Source organism: Scyliorhinus canicula, chromosome 18, assembly GCF_902713615.1.
Source record: "Scyliorhinus canicula chromosome 18, sScyCan1.1, whole genome shotgun sequence".
Classification (NCBI taxonomy): Eukaryota; Metazoa; Chordata; class Chondrichthyes; order Carcharhiniformes; family Scyliorhinidae; genus Scyliorhinus; species Scyliorhinus canicula.
Window position 1 is genome coordinate 101,691,295 of NC_052163.1, and position 18,368 is coordinate 101,709,662.

General features: G+C 48.8%; 1 protein-coding gene across 1 annotated transcript in view; it reads right to left on the reverse strand.

The window, feature by feature from the left end:
* The window catches only part of myo1f (myosin IF), a 180,548-nt gene that overhangs the window by 72,533 nt on the left and 89,647 nt on the right, over window positions 1–18,368 (reverse strand). The window contains exons 9-11 of the mRNA XM_038777186.1: window positions 16,529–16,661; window positions 6,523–6,719; window positions 1,690–1,770 (exon numbers count right to left, since the gene is read on the reverse strand). Of these exons, the coding sequence (XP_038633114.1) occupies window positions 1,690–1,770; window positions 6,523–6,719; window positions 16,529–16,661 (411 nt within the window). The remainder of the gene's footprint in view (window positions 1–1,689; window positions 1,771–6,522; window positions 6,720–16,528; window positions 16,662–18,368) is intronic.

The following is an 18,368-nucleotide window of genomic DNA, read 5'->3' on the forward strand; positions in this document are numbered from 1 at the left end:
GATGTTTCCGTCTCCACCTGATGTGCATCAGCAACTGAGTGGTGCTCACCAGATTATACCCCAGAAGCCTGTCCACTAATGTCACCCTCTGAGGTGTGTGTCTGCGCTGGTGGAAGGTGGGGATGATAGCTGTGACGTATCGATGGTGGTCTCCTCGGAGCTCTCCACCGAGGTGGTCACTTCGGTGTGTGGGCAGAATGATTCCAGATGGCCTGGCCCCATCAGATGGAGATCCTGCGAGGTAATGGACACGTGGTCAGTGAGAGGGAAGGACCATTTTGACATGAACAACTCACTTGAGAGGTCACCTGGGTGAAGGAGCAGTGGATTCTCACCTCTGCAGCGCAGGCTAACCTTGCTGCCGGTGACTGCTCTCTCCTCGGTCACCCCTGCGATTTCCAGGCCCTGTTCTTCATAGGGGATGAAGACTCAAATCTCTGGTACTCTCCCCCCCCCCCCCCCCCCCCCCCCCCCCAACTCCGTCAATTGGCCCTTTTCCATTTATTAAGGACTATCTTCTCCTGTGGGGACAAAAAGAAGGCATTGTGAGTCACACGCTTTATGAAGGGGTCTATAGCAGATGGTATGTGTGGACACCGCATCTGAACATGAAGGATTTATGCTTGTGCATCCAATGGATTCTGAGGAGCAAGGATGAAGATCGAATGTGGGAGGGTGCGAGGTGTCAGCCAGTGATTTGGGGCGGCGGGGTGGAAATCTGAGGGGTGGCAGGCACAACTGATGCCAGGAGAAAGGTGGCAACTTACCGTTGCAGCTCGATGGAGGTCATTGGTCTTCCTACATTGGAAGGTGGTCCTCCTTGTCATGCTGCCCGCACTGACAGCCGCTGCCACTGTCTCCCAGGCGGTGTTGTTTACCCTGCTACTGGTCCTCCGTCCTCCTCGGAGGACCAGGATGTCCCATCTCGCATCCACAGCGCCGAGAAGTCTGGCCAGGTTAGCATGCCCAAAGCGAGGAGCAAGTCTGCCCTTTGCTATGATTGTGTGTTGACTGGGAGTGAGCGATGATGGAGCAGTAAAAAGCAGTTTCCCCTTGTTAGCAGCGAGACGCTGAGGGGCGAGGCCAGCAAATCAGACGGCGAGACAGCCAATAATGGCGAGAAGCTCGTGGGGGCTCATTTCCAGCACTAAGTACCGTTAAATATGGGCCGCGATCTCGCCAATCCGATCGCATCAGGAAACACCTCGCTAATAGTGCCCAAAATGACAGATACATTTTTTTGTTAAACCATGCCCAACAAATTTGCTGTGTCTGTCTCTGGATATAGTATCAGTCAGGCTTTGATAATGTAATTGGAACTCAAGCTGTAACTTTAAAGAAGGATTCCACTTGTTTCTAATGAGTTCCTTTCTTGCCTGGTTAGAAGAGCAGGATAAAGTAGGATCTTGCAAGAAAACACTTGCAAGAAAACAATTGGCACTCCAATTTAAATCATGGTGCTGCTGATACATTACAAAGCATCAATGCAACCTACTATGTTTACACAAAATTAATGCTTGCTTTTCAGTGGTTGGTGCTGATTTGAAGGTTCATCCTTACAGAAAACTAAACATGAATTCTGTCTGAAATTACTTTTCAAATTTCATTCATATTTGCAAAATTCCATTCTGAAATCAAACCCAGTCCTTTAGCGCAAATTTGAGAGAGAAGTAAATTTTTATACATTACCCGAAAAATCTCAAAGCCATAAATATCCAGCACTCCGACACTGTATTCCTCATGTGGCTTCTGCATTGCCTTATTAACAGCCTAAACAGAAGGAATGAAATCAATGTGTAACAAAAAAGGATGCATTGATGAAATAAAGAGTAAAAATTATTAGATATTTTAAAAGAACATGTTATGTAAACTTTCACTTGGTATTGCAGTTTGGGAAGCTTTTTCCAACACTGGCAAGCAATTCTTTCAGTGAAATCAAAATAGTGACTAAAATCATATAGCCATAATGAACATTCCACAGTATCTTGTCATATTCTGTATTATCTTTCAGACATTGTACAGTATATTACAAAGTGGATAACAAAGACCAGGGGCGGGATTCTCAGTTTCTGAGACTAAGGGCTGGATTCTCCAATTTTGAGACTATGTCCGGAGGAAGTGTCTAGTTTGCCTCGCATCGATGCTCCGCCTGGCGTTCCCGCCATAAACGGCCTGAGAATTGCCGGGTCTGTGGACGCGCATGCGCACGGCGACGACCTGCAGCGGTTGAACCGTACAACATGGCGCCGGCCGCATGCGGATCGGGCCTGCCAGACAGTGAGCCCCGTAACCTCCCTTGCCACCCCCGGACCATCCCCCATGAGTCCCCCCAGCCCAGCAGAACAGCTCCCCTCCCCCTCTTACTGTGGCGGCGCTGGACACAGTCCGCAGCCACCATGCGTGGTCGACACTACTGTGCAGGGGCTAGCACCGGTGCCCCATGGAACACAATCGATTCCAATGAAAAACGGCGCAGGATTCGCCTGATCTGTGACTGACACTCGGGAGGCTGACAGTCTGCAGCTGCACATACACATTACAATCCCCACACTCATCATCCCAGCCAACAAGATGGCACTGGTTGTGCTGGAGGACGCCCATAAGGCTGATGGGTCGGCTGGGGTCAGCGGGCACTGGGGGGACACCTATACGACCCGTGGCACTAAGTGCACAATGGGCTGTTAGTGTGTGCACAGTTGCATGGCTGCCTTGCGGGCTCCGGCAATGGTGTTCCATGACCGTCCACCCCCCACCTGGCCACACCCTGCTACTCCCCCCAGCCCTGATAGAAGCCCCTCGGCCAGCGGCACAAATGTCAGAAAACTATGGCGACGTTGGACACTTTTCGTACCCCCTCTCACTCCCTCAGCAGCAATAATGCCGATTTTGCGATTTTTAAAAGCACAAGTGAACTGTGTCGTCGGGAACTTGGCCCATCGGAGGTGGAGAATTTCAGAGGCCGCGGAGAATACAGGGTCAGGCCCTCTAATAATGTGCAAATAGTGTTTACTGTACGTGTGTTCCGGCAGGCATTGACGCCACTGTTGAGGTGATGGAGAATTGTGATTTGGCATCAAATCAGCGCTCGCCACGTTTTTGGCATCGGAACCGATTCTCTGCCCAATCGTGTTTCCTGATTTCCGCGTCGGCCAACAGAGAATCCAGCCCCAGATGTTTATGTTTTAGGCAGAAAACTGGGGCGGCACAGTTGTTAGCACGGCTGTTTCATAGCGCCGGAGACCCGGGTTCAACTTCGGTCTTGGGTGACTGTGTGGAGTTTGCACGTTCTTCCCGTGTCTGCGTGGGTTTCCTCCGGGTGCTCCGGTTTCCACCCACAGTCAAAAGATGTGCGGGCTCGGTAGATTTGCCATGCTAAATTGCCTTTAGTGTCCAGGGATGTGCAGGTTAGGATATGGGGATAGGGCAGGGTGGACTGGGGAGTGGTCATGGGTTCATGTGGACACAATGGGTCAATGGCCTCCGTCTGCACTGTAGGCATTCTATGAAATTAGCATTATCTAGGTGTTGGGGTGGGGGAAGAAACTTTTGGCAGAACCATGCAATTTCTGGTAGATTCCTATTTTCTTCTGTCTGAGTTGCGAAATTCCAGAGAGGGAGGATGGTGGGTGCACCCTTCATCCACTCAGCCCTTCACTGAAACATCACATGTCGAAGCAGAGGTGGCACCATGCCAAGTTCCTTTGGAAATTCCATCCAGGGTATGGTCAATGGCACATCCACGTCCATGATTCAGCTGCACTGGCCATAAAATGATCATAAAAGCTTCTTAAAATGTCAGATTGGGGATTGACTGCTATTTGTGTGGGGGGGGGGGGGGGGGGGACATACCATTGCTGGACGAGGCAAGGACAGAAATTGAGATTTGCCGCTATATAAGCCAGAGTGACCCAGTCTCCCTATGGAAATGGAAAGCTGGTAATCTGAAATCCAATCATACCAGGGTTAGGTACTGCAGAAGCATCACAAACAGTATTGGCACCTAAATCTATTATACAATTAATTAAAGATTCAGAGCCAGGGCAGATGGGCAGGTGGAAGTCCTGTGGCAAAACTGGGACTCCTTGAATTCCTGGTTCTGGATTCTTTCCGGTAAACCTTTAATGCAAAACAACTGCTTGAAAGACACAGTCAATCATGTGAATGGAATCAGAAAAGCACAAAGCGCCGTGAACAGACCGCTTGAGCGGGAAATGTTATAAAAGATGCAGGCCAATTTGGGAAAATGAGAGGTCACCCACTTTAGATCCAAGAAAGACAGGAAGTGGAATATCATTTGCATGACAGAAGACAAAAGGCTGTGAAAGGGAAAAGGGATTCTGCTGTCTCTGTGTAGAGATCACAAAACATCGAGTACGGGTACAGGGAGTAATTAGAAAACCTGATGCTATGTTGGCCTTTGTCCCCAGCGACTTGGAATTCAAAAGTGAGGAGGAGATGCTTCCATTGTACAGAGCTCTGCCCAGAGTCCATATGGAGGACATCTTTCAATTTTGGACCCCGAACCTCTGGAAAGATGGATTGGCTTTGGAAGGAATAGAGTACAGATATCCGAGAATTTTCCAAGGCTTACGGAGTTAAATTACAAGGACTGATTGCATAAATTTGACTTGCATTCCCTTAGTTTAGACAATGAAGGGGTGATGCAATCGAAGTATTTAAAGCAACTAAAAACAGGGCACATACGGAGAAACTATTTCCTTTGGTGGAGGATTCCAGAATAAGGGCGTGTGATTTTAAAATGAGATCTGGATCACTTGGGAGTCTTATCAGGGAACACTTTTTCACTCAAATGGTAGTGGGAGTTTTGAATTTTCTCTCCCTGTGGTGAACGTATAATATGTATAATTCACACTGTGCGTCACTGTGCCCCTGTGGGCTCCATCTGGGAGCCGTTGCACGGCTTTGCCCACAGGGGGAGATGAGGAGCATTTACAGGGCTCCACCCTTGGCTCTGCCCATGGCTCCGCCCATGGCTCCTCCCACTACCATAAGTATAAAGTGCTGCGGTCTTGTGAGCCTGCCCTCAGTTCTTCTGGTCACAGGCAGGCTCAGTTGTAAGTCGATTAAAGCCACAGTTTACTTCCACTCGTGTCTTGAGTGAATTGATGGTCGCATCACCCCCTACAAGCTGTGATTCTCAGTCAATTAAAATGTTTAATTGATTTTTGTTTGGCAAGGCTAGGAAAAGATAGAGCTGAGGTTCAGATCAGCCATGATCTAAGTGAATTGGAGAACAGCCTCAAGGGGCTGAAGGGCCTATTCATATTCCCATGTTCCTCCTGCTTCTGATTACAATCAGTATCCGTTATTTCTGTACACTGTAAATTGTGTGTTTAATAATCTAGTAAAGATAACCTTTTCCTGGGGCAACACGGTGGTGCAGTGGTTAGCACTGCTGCCTCACTGCGCTGAGGTCCCAGGTTCGATCCCAGCTCTGGGTCACTGTCCGTGTGGAGCTTTGCACATTCTCCCAGTTTCTGTGTGGGTTTCGCCCCCGCAGCTCGAAAGATGTGCAGGCTAGGTGGATTGGTTACGCTAAATTGCCCCAAAATTGGGTGCTCTAAATTTCTGAAAAAGAAAGATAGCCTTTGCCTCCCTGATCGGGGATCTTGTTTATGCTGGCGGTCCTCGGAGCCGCCGAAAGTGCGGGCATGGGTGAGCAACTTGGCAGAGTTCCTCCACCGAGAAAGAAAATCAAGTTTGTCATAAGAGGGGCTGAGGAAGGATTCTCCACAAGGTGGAGGGTGTTCATTGACTTCTTTAAGGGATGTTAATACGTCAGCGATGGGAGGGGCTCTTTGTGTTTTGTTTGAGTTTTGGGGAGGGAGCTGGATGTTAAAGGAGGGGGTGGTATGGGAGAATAGTGGTAATTGTGCATGATTAACCGTTGCTGTTTGCTTGTTTCCGTTCTGTATATATTAGAATATACCTCCAATAAAATATTTTGCAACAAAAAAAAAATCCAATACGGTTTCAGTTCCAAACTTTGGCCGGAATTCTCTGGTCATTGCAATTCACTGTTCCTGCCAGCAGCGCAACCCTGGCAGCGGGTTTCCCAGCAATTTGGGGTAGCTTCAATGGGAAATTCCACTGACAAGCAGCGGGAAGACAGAATCCCAGCGAGTGGCGCACTGCCGAAAAACACGGGGTTGAGAAATGGAGAATCCCGCCCTCCATCAAATATAACACTGTTATGTAACTGATGCGTTAATGATTTAATTTTCTACATAAAATATTGGAACAGATTGCAATGATCCTTGCGCAGTAGCAGGTAAAAATGAGTTCTAATGTCTTGCAAACACAGTGTTATAATTCACGTTGTGATGAAGTAACCCAAATCTGAAGCATCTGGATGTTGGCTGCTTATGATGCCTAGGAACAGACTTCTATCCTCTTGAAGACTGCTCGATTTATCCCAATTCCTGTTCCAATCCATAGAAGTTGGACCTGGTCAGAATTGTTCACACATTCAAATTAATTGGACATTTGAGAAATACTTACGTCTACTAAATAATCAAATAATCGTGCGTAGAGTGCTTTTGCCAGTGCATCTCGAGTGTATCCTGCCTGTTGCACGTTTAGGGTCATATTGATGGATTCTGTCTTGCCCCCCCATTTGCTGTCCATCTTTCTGCTCGTCACTTTTTCTCTCAATTTCATTTGATCAATTCCTATCAAGAACGCAGGAAAGGCCAAATCTTTATGAAAAACAATGAAATTAAATCAATTAGTCACGGCGTGGTCCTTTGGTTTTGCATCAACAACAAACCGGTTATTAACATTTTGAAAATACAGCACCATTGAGCAATGTCTTTGAAATGGCAATTACTTCCTGAAGGATAAGTCTAGGATAACATTGTTTTCACAGTCACAGAATTTACAGGGCAGAAGGAGACCATTTGGCCCATCGAGTCTGCACCAGCCCTTGGAAAGATCACTCTACCTAAGCCCACACCTCCATCCTATCCCCACACTGCCACTGTATCCCCGTAACCCCACTTAATCTTTTTTTTTGGACACTAGGGGCAATCTACCTGACCTGCACATCTTTGGAATGTGGGAAGAAACCGAAGCACCCGGAGGAAATCCACGCAGACACGGGGAGAACGTGCAGACTCCGCATAGACAGTGACCCAAGCCAGGAAACGAACCTGGGACCCTGGAGCGGTGAAGCAACTATGCTAACCACTGTGCTACTGTGCTGCCCGTGCTTGTTAATCTGTTGTTTAAGCTATGTCATTTATAAAAATGTTTCATGAAGAGGGTACACTCATGCGATTTTGGCCAGGGAGATAACTTGGAGTGGGAATACTTCTTTACGCTACTGTGAAACATTTTGGACCTTTCTCTTCCTCCTCCAATTCCCAAAATTAGTCTCCAGCAATTATTTGTTGTCTATTCATTAGGCAACAATAAACTGTAGTTGGCTATGGGTCATTTGATAATGAGAAAGTGCAGTTGACCAGTCAAAGCTAAGTCAGAGGGAGACAATAGGCAAAATTTTCCAGGCGTTCACGGCAGTGGGATCTTCCATTCGCACCCCCACTGCGGGCTTTCCGGCGGCAAGGGGGGCAGTCAACAGGAAACCCTGGTGACAACGGCGGGACCAGAAGATCCTGCTGTTGGCCAATGGCGGGGCGGCCTACCGCTACCGCGAAACACGCGGCGCGTTGCTCGGTAAACCCCGCCCCATGTGCTCCATTAGCTCTCCTGCAACATAGAAAACCATGACTTTCCATCACAGCCTTTCCTCTTGAATTATCCCTGAGTTTTTGCTGCTCATTCTTTTAATTTTCAGGTATTGATCACTCTTTAGGTGATGATGAATGAGAAGAGGCAGAAAAAGAACAGTCGTCATTGCCATGCCCTCTGTTCATCCAATTTCCTCTCCAATTTAAAATGGGGGCTTCTGTGTGAGTCAATATATCATTATCAGCAAAGGCAACAGTCGCACCAATTTTATGGCCAGGACTTTTAGGCTGGTGGTGCTTCCTTTCCTGTCATTCAAATAGTTGGTGAAGAATACGCTCCTGCTGTTACTGTGTTCCCTGCAGCCATTAAATCCTCTGACAAGCGTTAATTGGCTGGAGGTAGGATGTCCACTCCTCATTTGGGAGGAATTCCCACGTCAGAGAGCTACCGGCCAATTTGATTGGTTGGCAGATCTCTAGTCCCTGCAGTACCAGAAGCTTCACTGGACAGGGCTGGGACGACAAACAGTCCTCAGATACTTAAGTCCCTGGATTCTAGGATCGGGTAAATTTTGGCATCTCAGGGTAGGGTGTTGAGGTGAGGCCCGAGGGGAGTTGGCAGAGAAATGCGGGGTGTCGGTGGTGAGGCCACAGGGTGGGGGAGGGTCCGCAGGGGCCTGTCCTTTTGTGGGCGTGCCCAATATTAAAAGGAGGCTGCTGATGGAAGCCTCCCACCCCACTCTCCCCTCCAAAGTACTGAGCAGGGTCACTTTTTGGGCCTCTCTCCTGCCCTGAACTCCTCCTGCCAGCCTGAAAATTGAGGTTGGGTGGGAAACAGCCCTTAAGTGGTCAATAATTATCCACTAAAGAGCTCCAATTGGGGCAAGGTTGGGCGGGCTGGTCTAGCACTCACCCGCCCCACTGTATCTTGGTACACGTGACAATAAACAAATCCAATCCAGAATGCACTTGCGCAGAGGCCTGGGTGGTTGGGAACTTGGTGGGATGGCCATTCAACAACTATTTTTTTAACAAACAATTTTATTGAGGTATTTTGGGCAATTAGAAAAAGTGACATTATACAGTACAAAACAAAAGAAGACACAAATTAAACATAGTGCAAACCACGGCTCTGTTCACGCACGGACCTGCCTCAATATCCCCCTACTCTACTCTATTCTATCCTAGCCCCCCCCCCCCCCCCCCCTGCTGATGCTTACTCCTCTGCGAAGAAGTCAATAAATGGCTGCCACCTTCGGGCGAACCCTAGTAGCAAACCTCTCAAGGCGAACTTGACTTTCACCAGGCCAAGAAAGCTCACCATGTCTGATAGCCATACCTCAGCCCTCGGGGGCTTTGAGTCCCTCCATGCTAACAGTACTCATTGCCAGGCTACCAGGGAAGCAAAGGCCAGACGTCGGCCTTTCTCTCTTCCTGGACTCCCGGGTCCTCCGAAACGGGAGACGTGGGAAGGATTGTCACCTCAGGGCTCAATACCACCCCAGTTTTCAATACCCGGGACATGACATCTGCGAATCCCTGCCAATACCCCCTGAGTTTAGGCCACGACCAGAACATATTTTTTTTTTCTAACAGTACAGCACAGAACAGGCCCTTCGGCCCTCAATGTTGTGCCGAGCCATGATCACCCCACTCAAACCCACGCATCCACCCCACACCCGCAACCCAACAACCCCCCCATTAACCTTACTTTTTTTAGGACACTACGGGCAATTTAGCATGGCCAATCCACCTAACCCGCACATCTTTGGACTGTGGGAGGAAACCGGAGCACCCGGAGGAAACCCACGCACACAGGGGGAGGACGTGCAGACTCCACACAGACAGTGACCCAGCCGGGAATCGAACCTGGGACCCTGGAGCTGTGAAGCATTTATGCTAACCACCATGCTACCCTGCTACCCTCATGTACATGGTTAGCCGGCCTCCGGTGCATCTAGCACACTTGTCCTCCAGCCAGAAGAATCTGCTCATCCGGGCCCGATGCACGACCTTAAACTGGATCAGGCTGAGCCGGCGCATGTTGCGGTCGTATTTACTCTGCTCAGGGCTTCTGCCCAGATACCGTCCTCCATCTCCCCCCACGAGCTCCTCTTCCCACTTAAGCTTCAGGTCCTCGGTCTGCATATCCTCAGCTCCCATCAGTTCCTTGTAGACGTCTGAGACTCTACCCTCTCCCACCTCTCCCCTAGAAACTACCCTGCCCTTCCTCCCCTTCGGCGGGAGACGTGGGAAGGATGGCACCAGTCTGCGTACAAAATCCTGCACCTGTAAGTATCTAAAGTCGTTCCCTCTCACCAGCCCAAACTTCTCCAGCGCCCTCATGCTCGGAATGCTCCCTTCCAGGAACAGATCCCCCATCCTCACAATCCCCGCCCTCCTGCACAGTCGATATCCCCCGTCCATGTTCCATGGGGCAAATTGGTGGTTGCCGCAGATTGGGGTCCACACTAATGCTTTTACCTCCCCTACATGCCTCCTCCACTGTCTCCGGATCCAAAGAGCCGCCACCACTATCGGGCTGGTGGAGTACCGTGCCGGCGGAAGCGGCAGAGGGGCCGTGACCAGGGCTGCTAAGCTAGTGCCTCTGCACGAAGCAGCCTCCATCCGCTCCCAAACCGACCTCACACCCACCATCCATTTCCTTATCATCGCTATGTTGGCCACCCAGTAATAGTTGCTGAAGTTCGACAACGCCAGCCCCCCTTCTTCTCTGTTCCTTTCAAGCATCACCCAGCACTTCCCTGCCCATACAAATCCCAGAATAATTTTATTCGGCCTCTTAAAGAAGGAACGTGGGATAAAAATGGGGAGACACTGAAAAACAAACAAGACCCGCGGGAGAATCGCCATCTTAACAATCTGCACCCTCCCCGCCAATGACAGCGGGAGTGCATCCCACCTCCGGACCTCCTCCCTCACTCGTTCCACCAGTCGGGACATGTTGAGCTTATGCAACTTGCCCCAATCTCGTGCCACCTGAATCCCCAAATATCGGAAACTCTCCCCCACTAGCCTGAATGGCAACCCCTTCAGCCTACTCTCCTGCCCCCTCGCCTGAATTACGAACATCTCTCTTTTAGCCAATTTATATCCTGAGAACCGGCCAAATTCCCTCAAGATTTCTATAATATCGTCCATCCCCACCATTGGGTCCGATATATATAACAGCAGATCGTCTGCGTATAACGAGACTCTGTGTTCCATTCCCCCCCGGACCAGCCCTTTCCAGCCCCTAGAAGCTCTCAGTGCAATTGCCAGCGGCTCTATGGCCAGCGTAAACAGCAGTGGGGAGAGAGGGCAGCCCTGTCTTGTCCCACGGTGCAGTCTAAAGTAGTCCGATGTCGTCCCGTTCATCCTTACACTCGCCTCCGGGGCTTGATATAATAGCTTAACCCAGTCGATGAACCCTGCCCTGAACCCGAATCGTCCTAGTACCTCCCACAGATAATCCCACTCGACCCAGTCAAAAGCTTTTTCAGCATCCATGGCTACCACTATCTCTACCTTCCTACTCTCCGGGGGCATCATAATCACGTTGAGCAGCCTTCTTATGTTGGCCACCAGCTGCCTCACTTATCAAGCCCGGTTTGATCCTCCACAATTATATCCGGTACACAGTCCTCAATTCTGGTTGCCAAGATCTTGGCCAGTAACTTGGCATCTATGTTGATCAAAGAGATCGGCCTGTATGACCCTCAAGTCTCCGGGTCCTTGTCCCGTTTCAGAATAAGCGAGATGGTGGCCTGCGACATCGTCGGGGGTAAACTCCCTCTGTCTCTTGCCTCGTTAAAGACCCTGACCAGCATTGGCCCCACTATCCTGGCAAATTTTTTGTAAAACTCCACCGTCTGGCCCTGGGGCTTTACCCGACTGCATGACCTTCAGGCCCCCCAATACCTCTTCAATCCTGACCAGGGCACCCAGTCCATCCACCAACCCCCTCACCACTCTTGGGAGGGTCAGTCCATCCAGGAATCGCCTCATCCCCTCCCAGTCCCATGGGTAGTTCCTAAGTGTACAGCTTCCTATAAAAGTCCCTGAAGACCTTGTTCAGCACTGCCAGGTCAACCACTAGATTACCCTCCACATCCACTACCCTCCCTATTTCCCTAGCCGCTTTCCTCTTCCTTAGTTGTTGCGCAAGCATTCTAAAGGCTTTCTCCCCATGCTCATAAATCGCACCTTTTATTTTCTAAGCTGCTCTACAGCCTTGCCTGTAGTCAGCACCCCAAATTCAGCCTGCAGCCTCTGCAGTTTCCTGAGAAATTCTGGCCTCGGGGATTCCGCGTAACTCCTGGCCGTCCGTAGAATTTCCTTAATCAGTCGGTCCGTCTCTGCCCTGTCTGTCCTGTCCCTGTACGCCCGGATTGAAAACAGCTCCCCTCTCACCACTGCCTTCAGCGTCTCCCAGAGCACCGCTGCCGAGACTTCTCCAGTATCGTTCACCTGTAGGTAATTCTGCATGCTTTTCCTCAGCCTCTCACACACCGCCTTGTCCGCGAGTAATCCAACTTCCAGCCTCCATGGTGGGCACTGAAAGCTTTCCTTACAAAACTGCAGGTCTACCCAGTGCAGAGCATGGTCCGATATGGAAATTGCCGAGTGTTCTGCCCCCACTATTCCGGCCAGCAGGTCCCCACGCACAACAAAGTAGTCAATTCTGGAATACACCTTGTGGACGTGGGAGTACTACGAGAACTCCCTCGCCATCGGCCTGCTAAATTTCCACGGATCTGCTCCCCCCATTTGCTCCATGAACTCTCTCAGTTCCTTTGCCATCGCTGGCAACCTGACCGTTCTTGAACATGACCGGTCCAGGCTCGGGTCCAGGACTGTATTAAAGTCCCTGCCCATGATCAGCTTACGCGAGTCCAAGTCAGGGATCTTCCCTAGCATCCTTCTAATAAAATCCATATCGTCCCAATTACGGGCATATACACTGACCAGGACTACTCTCACCCCTTCGAGCTTACCCCTCACCATAACAAACCTGTCACCCCCATCCACGACTGTGCCCTCCGCCTCAAATTCTACCCTTTTATTAATCAGAATCGCAACCCCCCTCGTCTTAGAATCAAGCCCCGAATGAAAGACCTGACTGACCCAGCCCTTCCTTAACCTAACCTGGTCTGCCACCTTCAGGTGCGTCTCCTGCAACAAGACTATGTCCGCCTTCAGAACCTGCAGATGCGCAAACACACACGCCCTCTTCACTGGCCCGTTTAACCCTCTAAAATTCCAGGTGATCCGCCTGGTTGGGGGGCACTCCGCCCCCCCTCCCTTTGCCGATCAGCCATCCCCTTTCATTGGCCAGCCCCCCAGCCATGTGTCGCGCTTCATCTGGCCCGCCTCCTGACTGGCTCCACCCATAACCTCCTCACTCTTGCCATGCCCAGTTTCCATCCATGTCAGCAGGACGACTCCCCCCCCCCCCCCCCCCCCCCCCCCCCCCCCCCCCCCCCCCAGCAGCACCATCTTGTCACCTAACCCCTGCCCGAATCTAACTATATGCACACCCCCCACCTCGGCTTCCGTTGACTAGCCCCACTCAGCTAGCCTGGGGATCCCAGCCTCGGCGCCAGCGCGTCTCCCACCTATTGTTCCCAGTCACCCCTCCCCCGACCCATCCATACGCTTCCCCAGATCAGCCGTACTTAAGCAAACACTTTACAAGTTGTAAACAACCCCCACAATAGCACAATTCAAGTTAAACAATACAAAAAAAAGAGATAAGAAATAACAGGCACTCTCAGTCCTCCACAGAAAAGATTGCACAAAGTTCCCCTGAAGCATCCCTCTTAACCCAACCCTTTTAACAGTTTTCTTTATTATTTTCCCCCCGGTCAAGCTCCAACTAATCAAAGGGCCCAAAAAGGAAACATTCAGGTAAACTACGCAAAAAACACGCAAAGAAACGACAAAAACGGACCCAAACATACAGGCAATTTTCAAAACGAGAGAGACACCACATGTACTTAAAAGTTCTAACATGAGTCCAAACGTCCTCAGCTCAGGGCCAGCCCTTGCTTCTTAACCAAGTCCATCGCCTCTTCGGTTTCCTCAAAATAGTGGTGCTGACCCTCATACATAGCCCACAGTCGCGCCAGAAAAAGCAGCCCGAATTTCACCTTGTTTTTATACAGTATCTCCTTCACCTGCCTGTAGCCTCCCCTCCTCCTGGCCACCTCAGAGCTCAAACCTTGGTAAATACGCAGGGTGGTATTGTCCCAAGTACAGCTTTGTGTGCTCTTTGCCCATTGCAGCACCCGTTCCTTGTCCAGATACCTGTGAAATCGTATCACCATCGCTCATGGGGGACCCCCTCATCACGGCTGCCTCACCTGCACTGTGTGCCCTGTCCACCACCGGCAGGCGCGGGAACACTTTGTTCCCTAGCAACTTCTGAAACATACCCTCCACATACGCGGCAGCGTCCGGTCCCTCTGCCTCCTCCGGGAGGCCCATGATTCTCACGTTCTGCCAGCGACATCTATTGTCCAAGTCCTCCAGCCTTTCCAGAAGCACTTTTTCCTTGTCCCTCAACCTCCGAATCTCCACATCCGCCACCGTTTCAAAGTCAGCCTGCTCCTCCACTGACTTCTCCAACGGCTGGAGCTTCTCAGCCTGATCATCCAGCCTTTTTTCCATCCGGTCAATCGACTTCTGTAGCGGCTCCAAGTTGTCATGCTTCAGAGCCAAAAAGCCCTTCTGCATAGTCTGCAGCAGCTGCTCCATTGTGGGCTGGGCTGTCGGCGCCTTGCTCTGAACACCAGCCATGCTGGTCCCTCTCACAGCCTCCACTGTGCCCTTACTCAACCACTTCTTCTGCTGTTTACGGTTCCTCTGGCTTCTGAGGTCCATACAATTCTGTATGGGTCCTGTGCCTCAGTACTATTGCTTTCCAGTTCCATGATCAAAAGCGCAAAAAAGTCCAGGGAAAAGGTCCAAACCTCCGACTGAGACGGGAGACACCAAATGTGCAACCTACTCCCATAGCCGCCACCGGAAGTCCCATTCAAGAACTTTTATACCTACTCCGGCCTACAAACTCACCAACTGGGGAATGTAAAATTCTGCCCGATTTGTAGACAACTTACAGTTTATCTGCATCTAGTAGACGGTGAAAGCAGCTCATAGTCCCATACAATGCTATTTAATATTGGGGTAGATTTTTATCTTCACTGCATGGGCCCCAGTCTGGTGACGCAGATGGCCTACTCCATTAAATTATCATTCCAGTTACAGAAATAGAGTGAAGTTAGGTGGGTTCTAGAACAGGTATTCCATCTACACTCCTTGAAAGGCGAAAACAAAAACCCACCTCAACGTTGTAAATACAATTAGAATGGCCCTTCCTGGCATTGTGAAGCACACGTGGTAACATAATTGCAGATAAAGTTGACGATTCACTATTTTCTTCATCCTTAGCAGTCTGTATGGGGTGGTCCTATTCCTCCAAGTGTGCTAAGTAGGGAATTTCAGATGATGGGTGGCACGGTGGCACAGTGGTTAGCACTGCTGTCTCACAGCGCCAGGGACTCAGGTTTGATTTTGGCCTTGGGTGACTGATTGTGTGGAGGATGCATATTCTACCCGTGTTTGTGTGGGTTTCCTCCAGGTGCTCTGGTTTCCTCCCGCAGTTCATGCTGTGAAGGTTAGGTGCATCGACCATGCAAAAATTGCTCCTTAGAGTCCAAAGATGTGCAGATTGGGTGGGTTGCCCCTGATCAGTGCGTGGGGTTTCGGGGATAGGGCAAGGGAGTGGGCCTAGGTAGTGTCATAATATCCACTCATGTATATAATGAGATGCAGACAGGCAGTGATTGACACACAGGATAACCAATAAACACACACAACACAGAACAACCAATCACCAGAGAGGACACCACCACTATAAAGCCCACAAAGCATTAAGACTCTCCCTCTCTCACAGGACACAGCTACTGAGATAGTTAGAGTGCACAAGCCAATGAGCATCATCTCCATGTGATAGAGAGCTCCTGCGTCGGAAGCCTGTTTCTAGATTCACTGCATCCAGTTGCAGTCAACATTGAACTAACTCACTTAACACATCATGGTACCAGGGAGATATTTATTCTAACAAACCTTTCTCGAGTGAATCTGCAACGACCAGCAAGCAGCCATCCAGCGGCATGGAAAAGATCCAGGCTCCTCCGCAACTCCGGCAACCTAACAGCATGTCTTTCGGGACTTGTGGGAGGAAACCGGAGCACTCGGAGGAAACCCACGCAGACACGGGGAAAACGTGCAGACTCCGCACAGACAGTGACCCAAGCCGGGAATCGAATCGGGGACTCTAGCGCTGTGAAGCAATAGTGCTAACCACTGTGTCGCTGTGCTGCCTCTCGCAAAGTTGTTGCTGGTGAATTTGACGATGAGGATGCCATTTAAGATCAGATGGAGGTGGTTGAACTTTTTCTTACTGGAAATGGGCATTGCCAGGCTCTTGGGTGTGTAAACGGTGACTATTGGGATGAAGTCAGGGCTCATAGACTTTGTCAAGTTTAGTGCATCCAGCAGCTTCATAATTTCACATGGAACAACATAAGTCAACAGAATACGAATGTGAGTGGAGATGCCAAGGGATGTCACTTTGTTTCAACATGAATTTTCTATACCCTGAAACAAAACGTAAATTATTTTTTTCCACAAAACACAAATGCCTAATTGGACTATACACTTATTTATCACTAATATATTCCTGCAAATGTAAGTGAAACTGACCATTACGCCCCTTCCAAAATATATGTGTAGAAATAAATATTACTTACGAGCCTCATTTTCCACTTCAGCATAATTCCCTACTTCAACAAAATTGATATTTCCAAGATGTAGAATTCCAGCAATAATTTGAAGTACTACCATCTGAACATTTGCTGATATACCTATGACTTGCATGGCATTCTAAGAGGGTGAAAGAACATTCGTAATTAGATACCAGATAAAATTACAACTTAGATCAGATTTGGCAGTTTAAATACCTGGTTAGTTTGATGTTACTTTCTTTAATTGTGCAGTTGAATGAATATCACAAACTGGTCACTTGTATTTCCAGTGTAAGTTAATGAGTTTGCAAAGAGGGTGAGAACATTGTGCCAATTCATCTCATCATTGGCAGGAAGCATGAGTTGCGCTATTTCCCAACTCCATGATCATGACCCTGTTACATCCTCCTACAATATTTTTGTTTCTGCGAGACATGGGCAGGCAAGGCTTTTGTCTGCCACTTCCCCAGGCAAGTCCGAAGAAGCAGCAAAGCTGTGCATTTTTTCACGGCAGGATGGTTTAAAAGGCCGGCCTCAGTCTCCTAGGTCACTAGCCCAGGCCTCTACATGGTCATTCAACTGCCCTACCCTTCACCTCTGTATTAATAGACGCATTTTGAACAGATGGCCAGATACTTGTTTTGCCAGTTGAATGTTTGGCTGAGTTCCAAGAATGGTGAGCGGACTCAGCTCAGCAGAGGTATGTTTACACAGCTTGAAGTCAAGTGCTAGCTTTGTTTAATTGACAGCTTTACAAGGTTATAATATCTTATTCTTTCTTTGATATGGGGCTGAATTCTCCGTTTCAGCAGCTACGTGCTGACTCGAATGGAGAATTTGCGGGAGGTTTACGACCAAAAAATCCAGCAGGGATTTAAATTTCCAACCCAAAGTGTCAGGTCATGACCTACCTTGATTCATGTCCTGGGAAAAATGTCAGGTGGTGGGAATGATATGTCAGCTGTGAAGTTGTAGCCCCACTCACCTCCCAGTTCAGTTCCCTGTTGTGGGTTTGTTTAGCATTGAGAGGGAAAAATGTGGGCCAATGATTCAACTGAGCTTCTTAAACCATGAGGTTAGCCAACACGTTCCACTGAGAATGGTCGTGAAATGTTGTTTGGAGAAATATTGATGATATAGGTTTCTGACACATCTTCCCTTTTAAGTAAGGGGGCTAAATTCATTTTCAGCAAGATTATCTCCTGGGGTGCATCCGGTACACAATTGCTGACACTATTGAATAGATTTTAAAAAGCATCAATTTATCAGTGTCAAGAAAACATCCAATTTTCACAATCCACTTGAACATTTGAATTGTGTGATGCTCCACTCCCAGTGTGATATCTGGTTTAAAGGATGGAAAGTTAAGCATGCAACTTAATTGTTCCAAAAGATTGGCACTCCTGATTTACCAAATATTATCTCTCAGAACAGTGATCAAAAGTAGGGTTAGGGTTAGGGACAGGGTGACAGAACATTTGGACAAGTATAAACTAAGAGACTATCAATATTAATTTGTAAAGTGTAAATCAGGTCTAACAACAGTTGAATGTTTTGTGGTAACAAGCCTGGTAGATAAAGGAATGTCTGTGTTTGTTATTTATGTGGATCTACAGAAACCATTTGATAAGGTTCCACATTACAGATTGTAACAAAACTGAGAGGAAGTGGAATCGGAAGCAACCTATTGGCTTGGATGGAGGGTTGGTTAGAAGATAGTAGATAGAGTAGAGATGCTAGACATAAACTCAACTGGTAGGATGTGACAAGAATGTTCCACCTCAGGAACACTGATAGAGCTACAAAATTTCACAATTTTTGTAAATGATTTGTAAGAAGGAGTCTT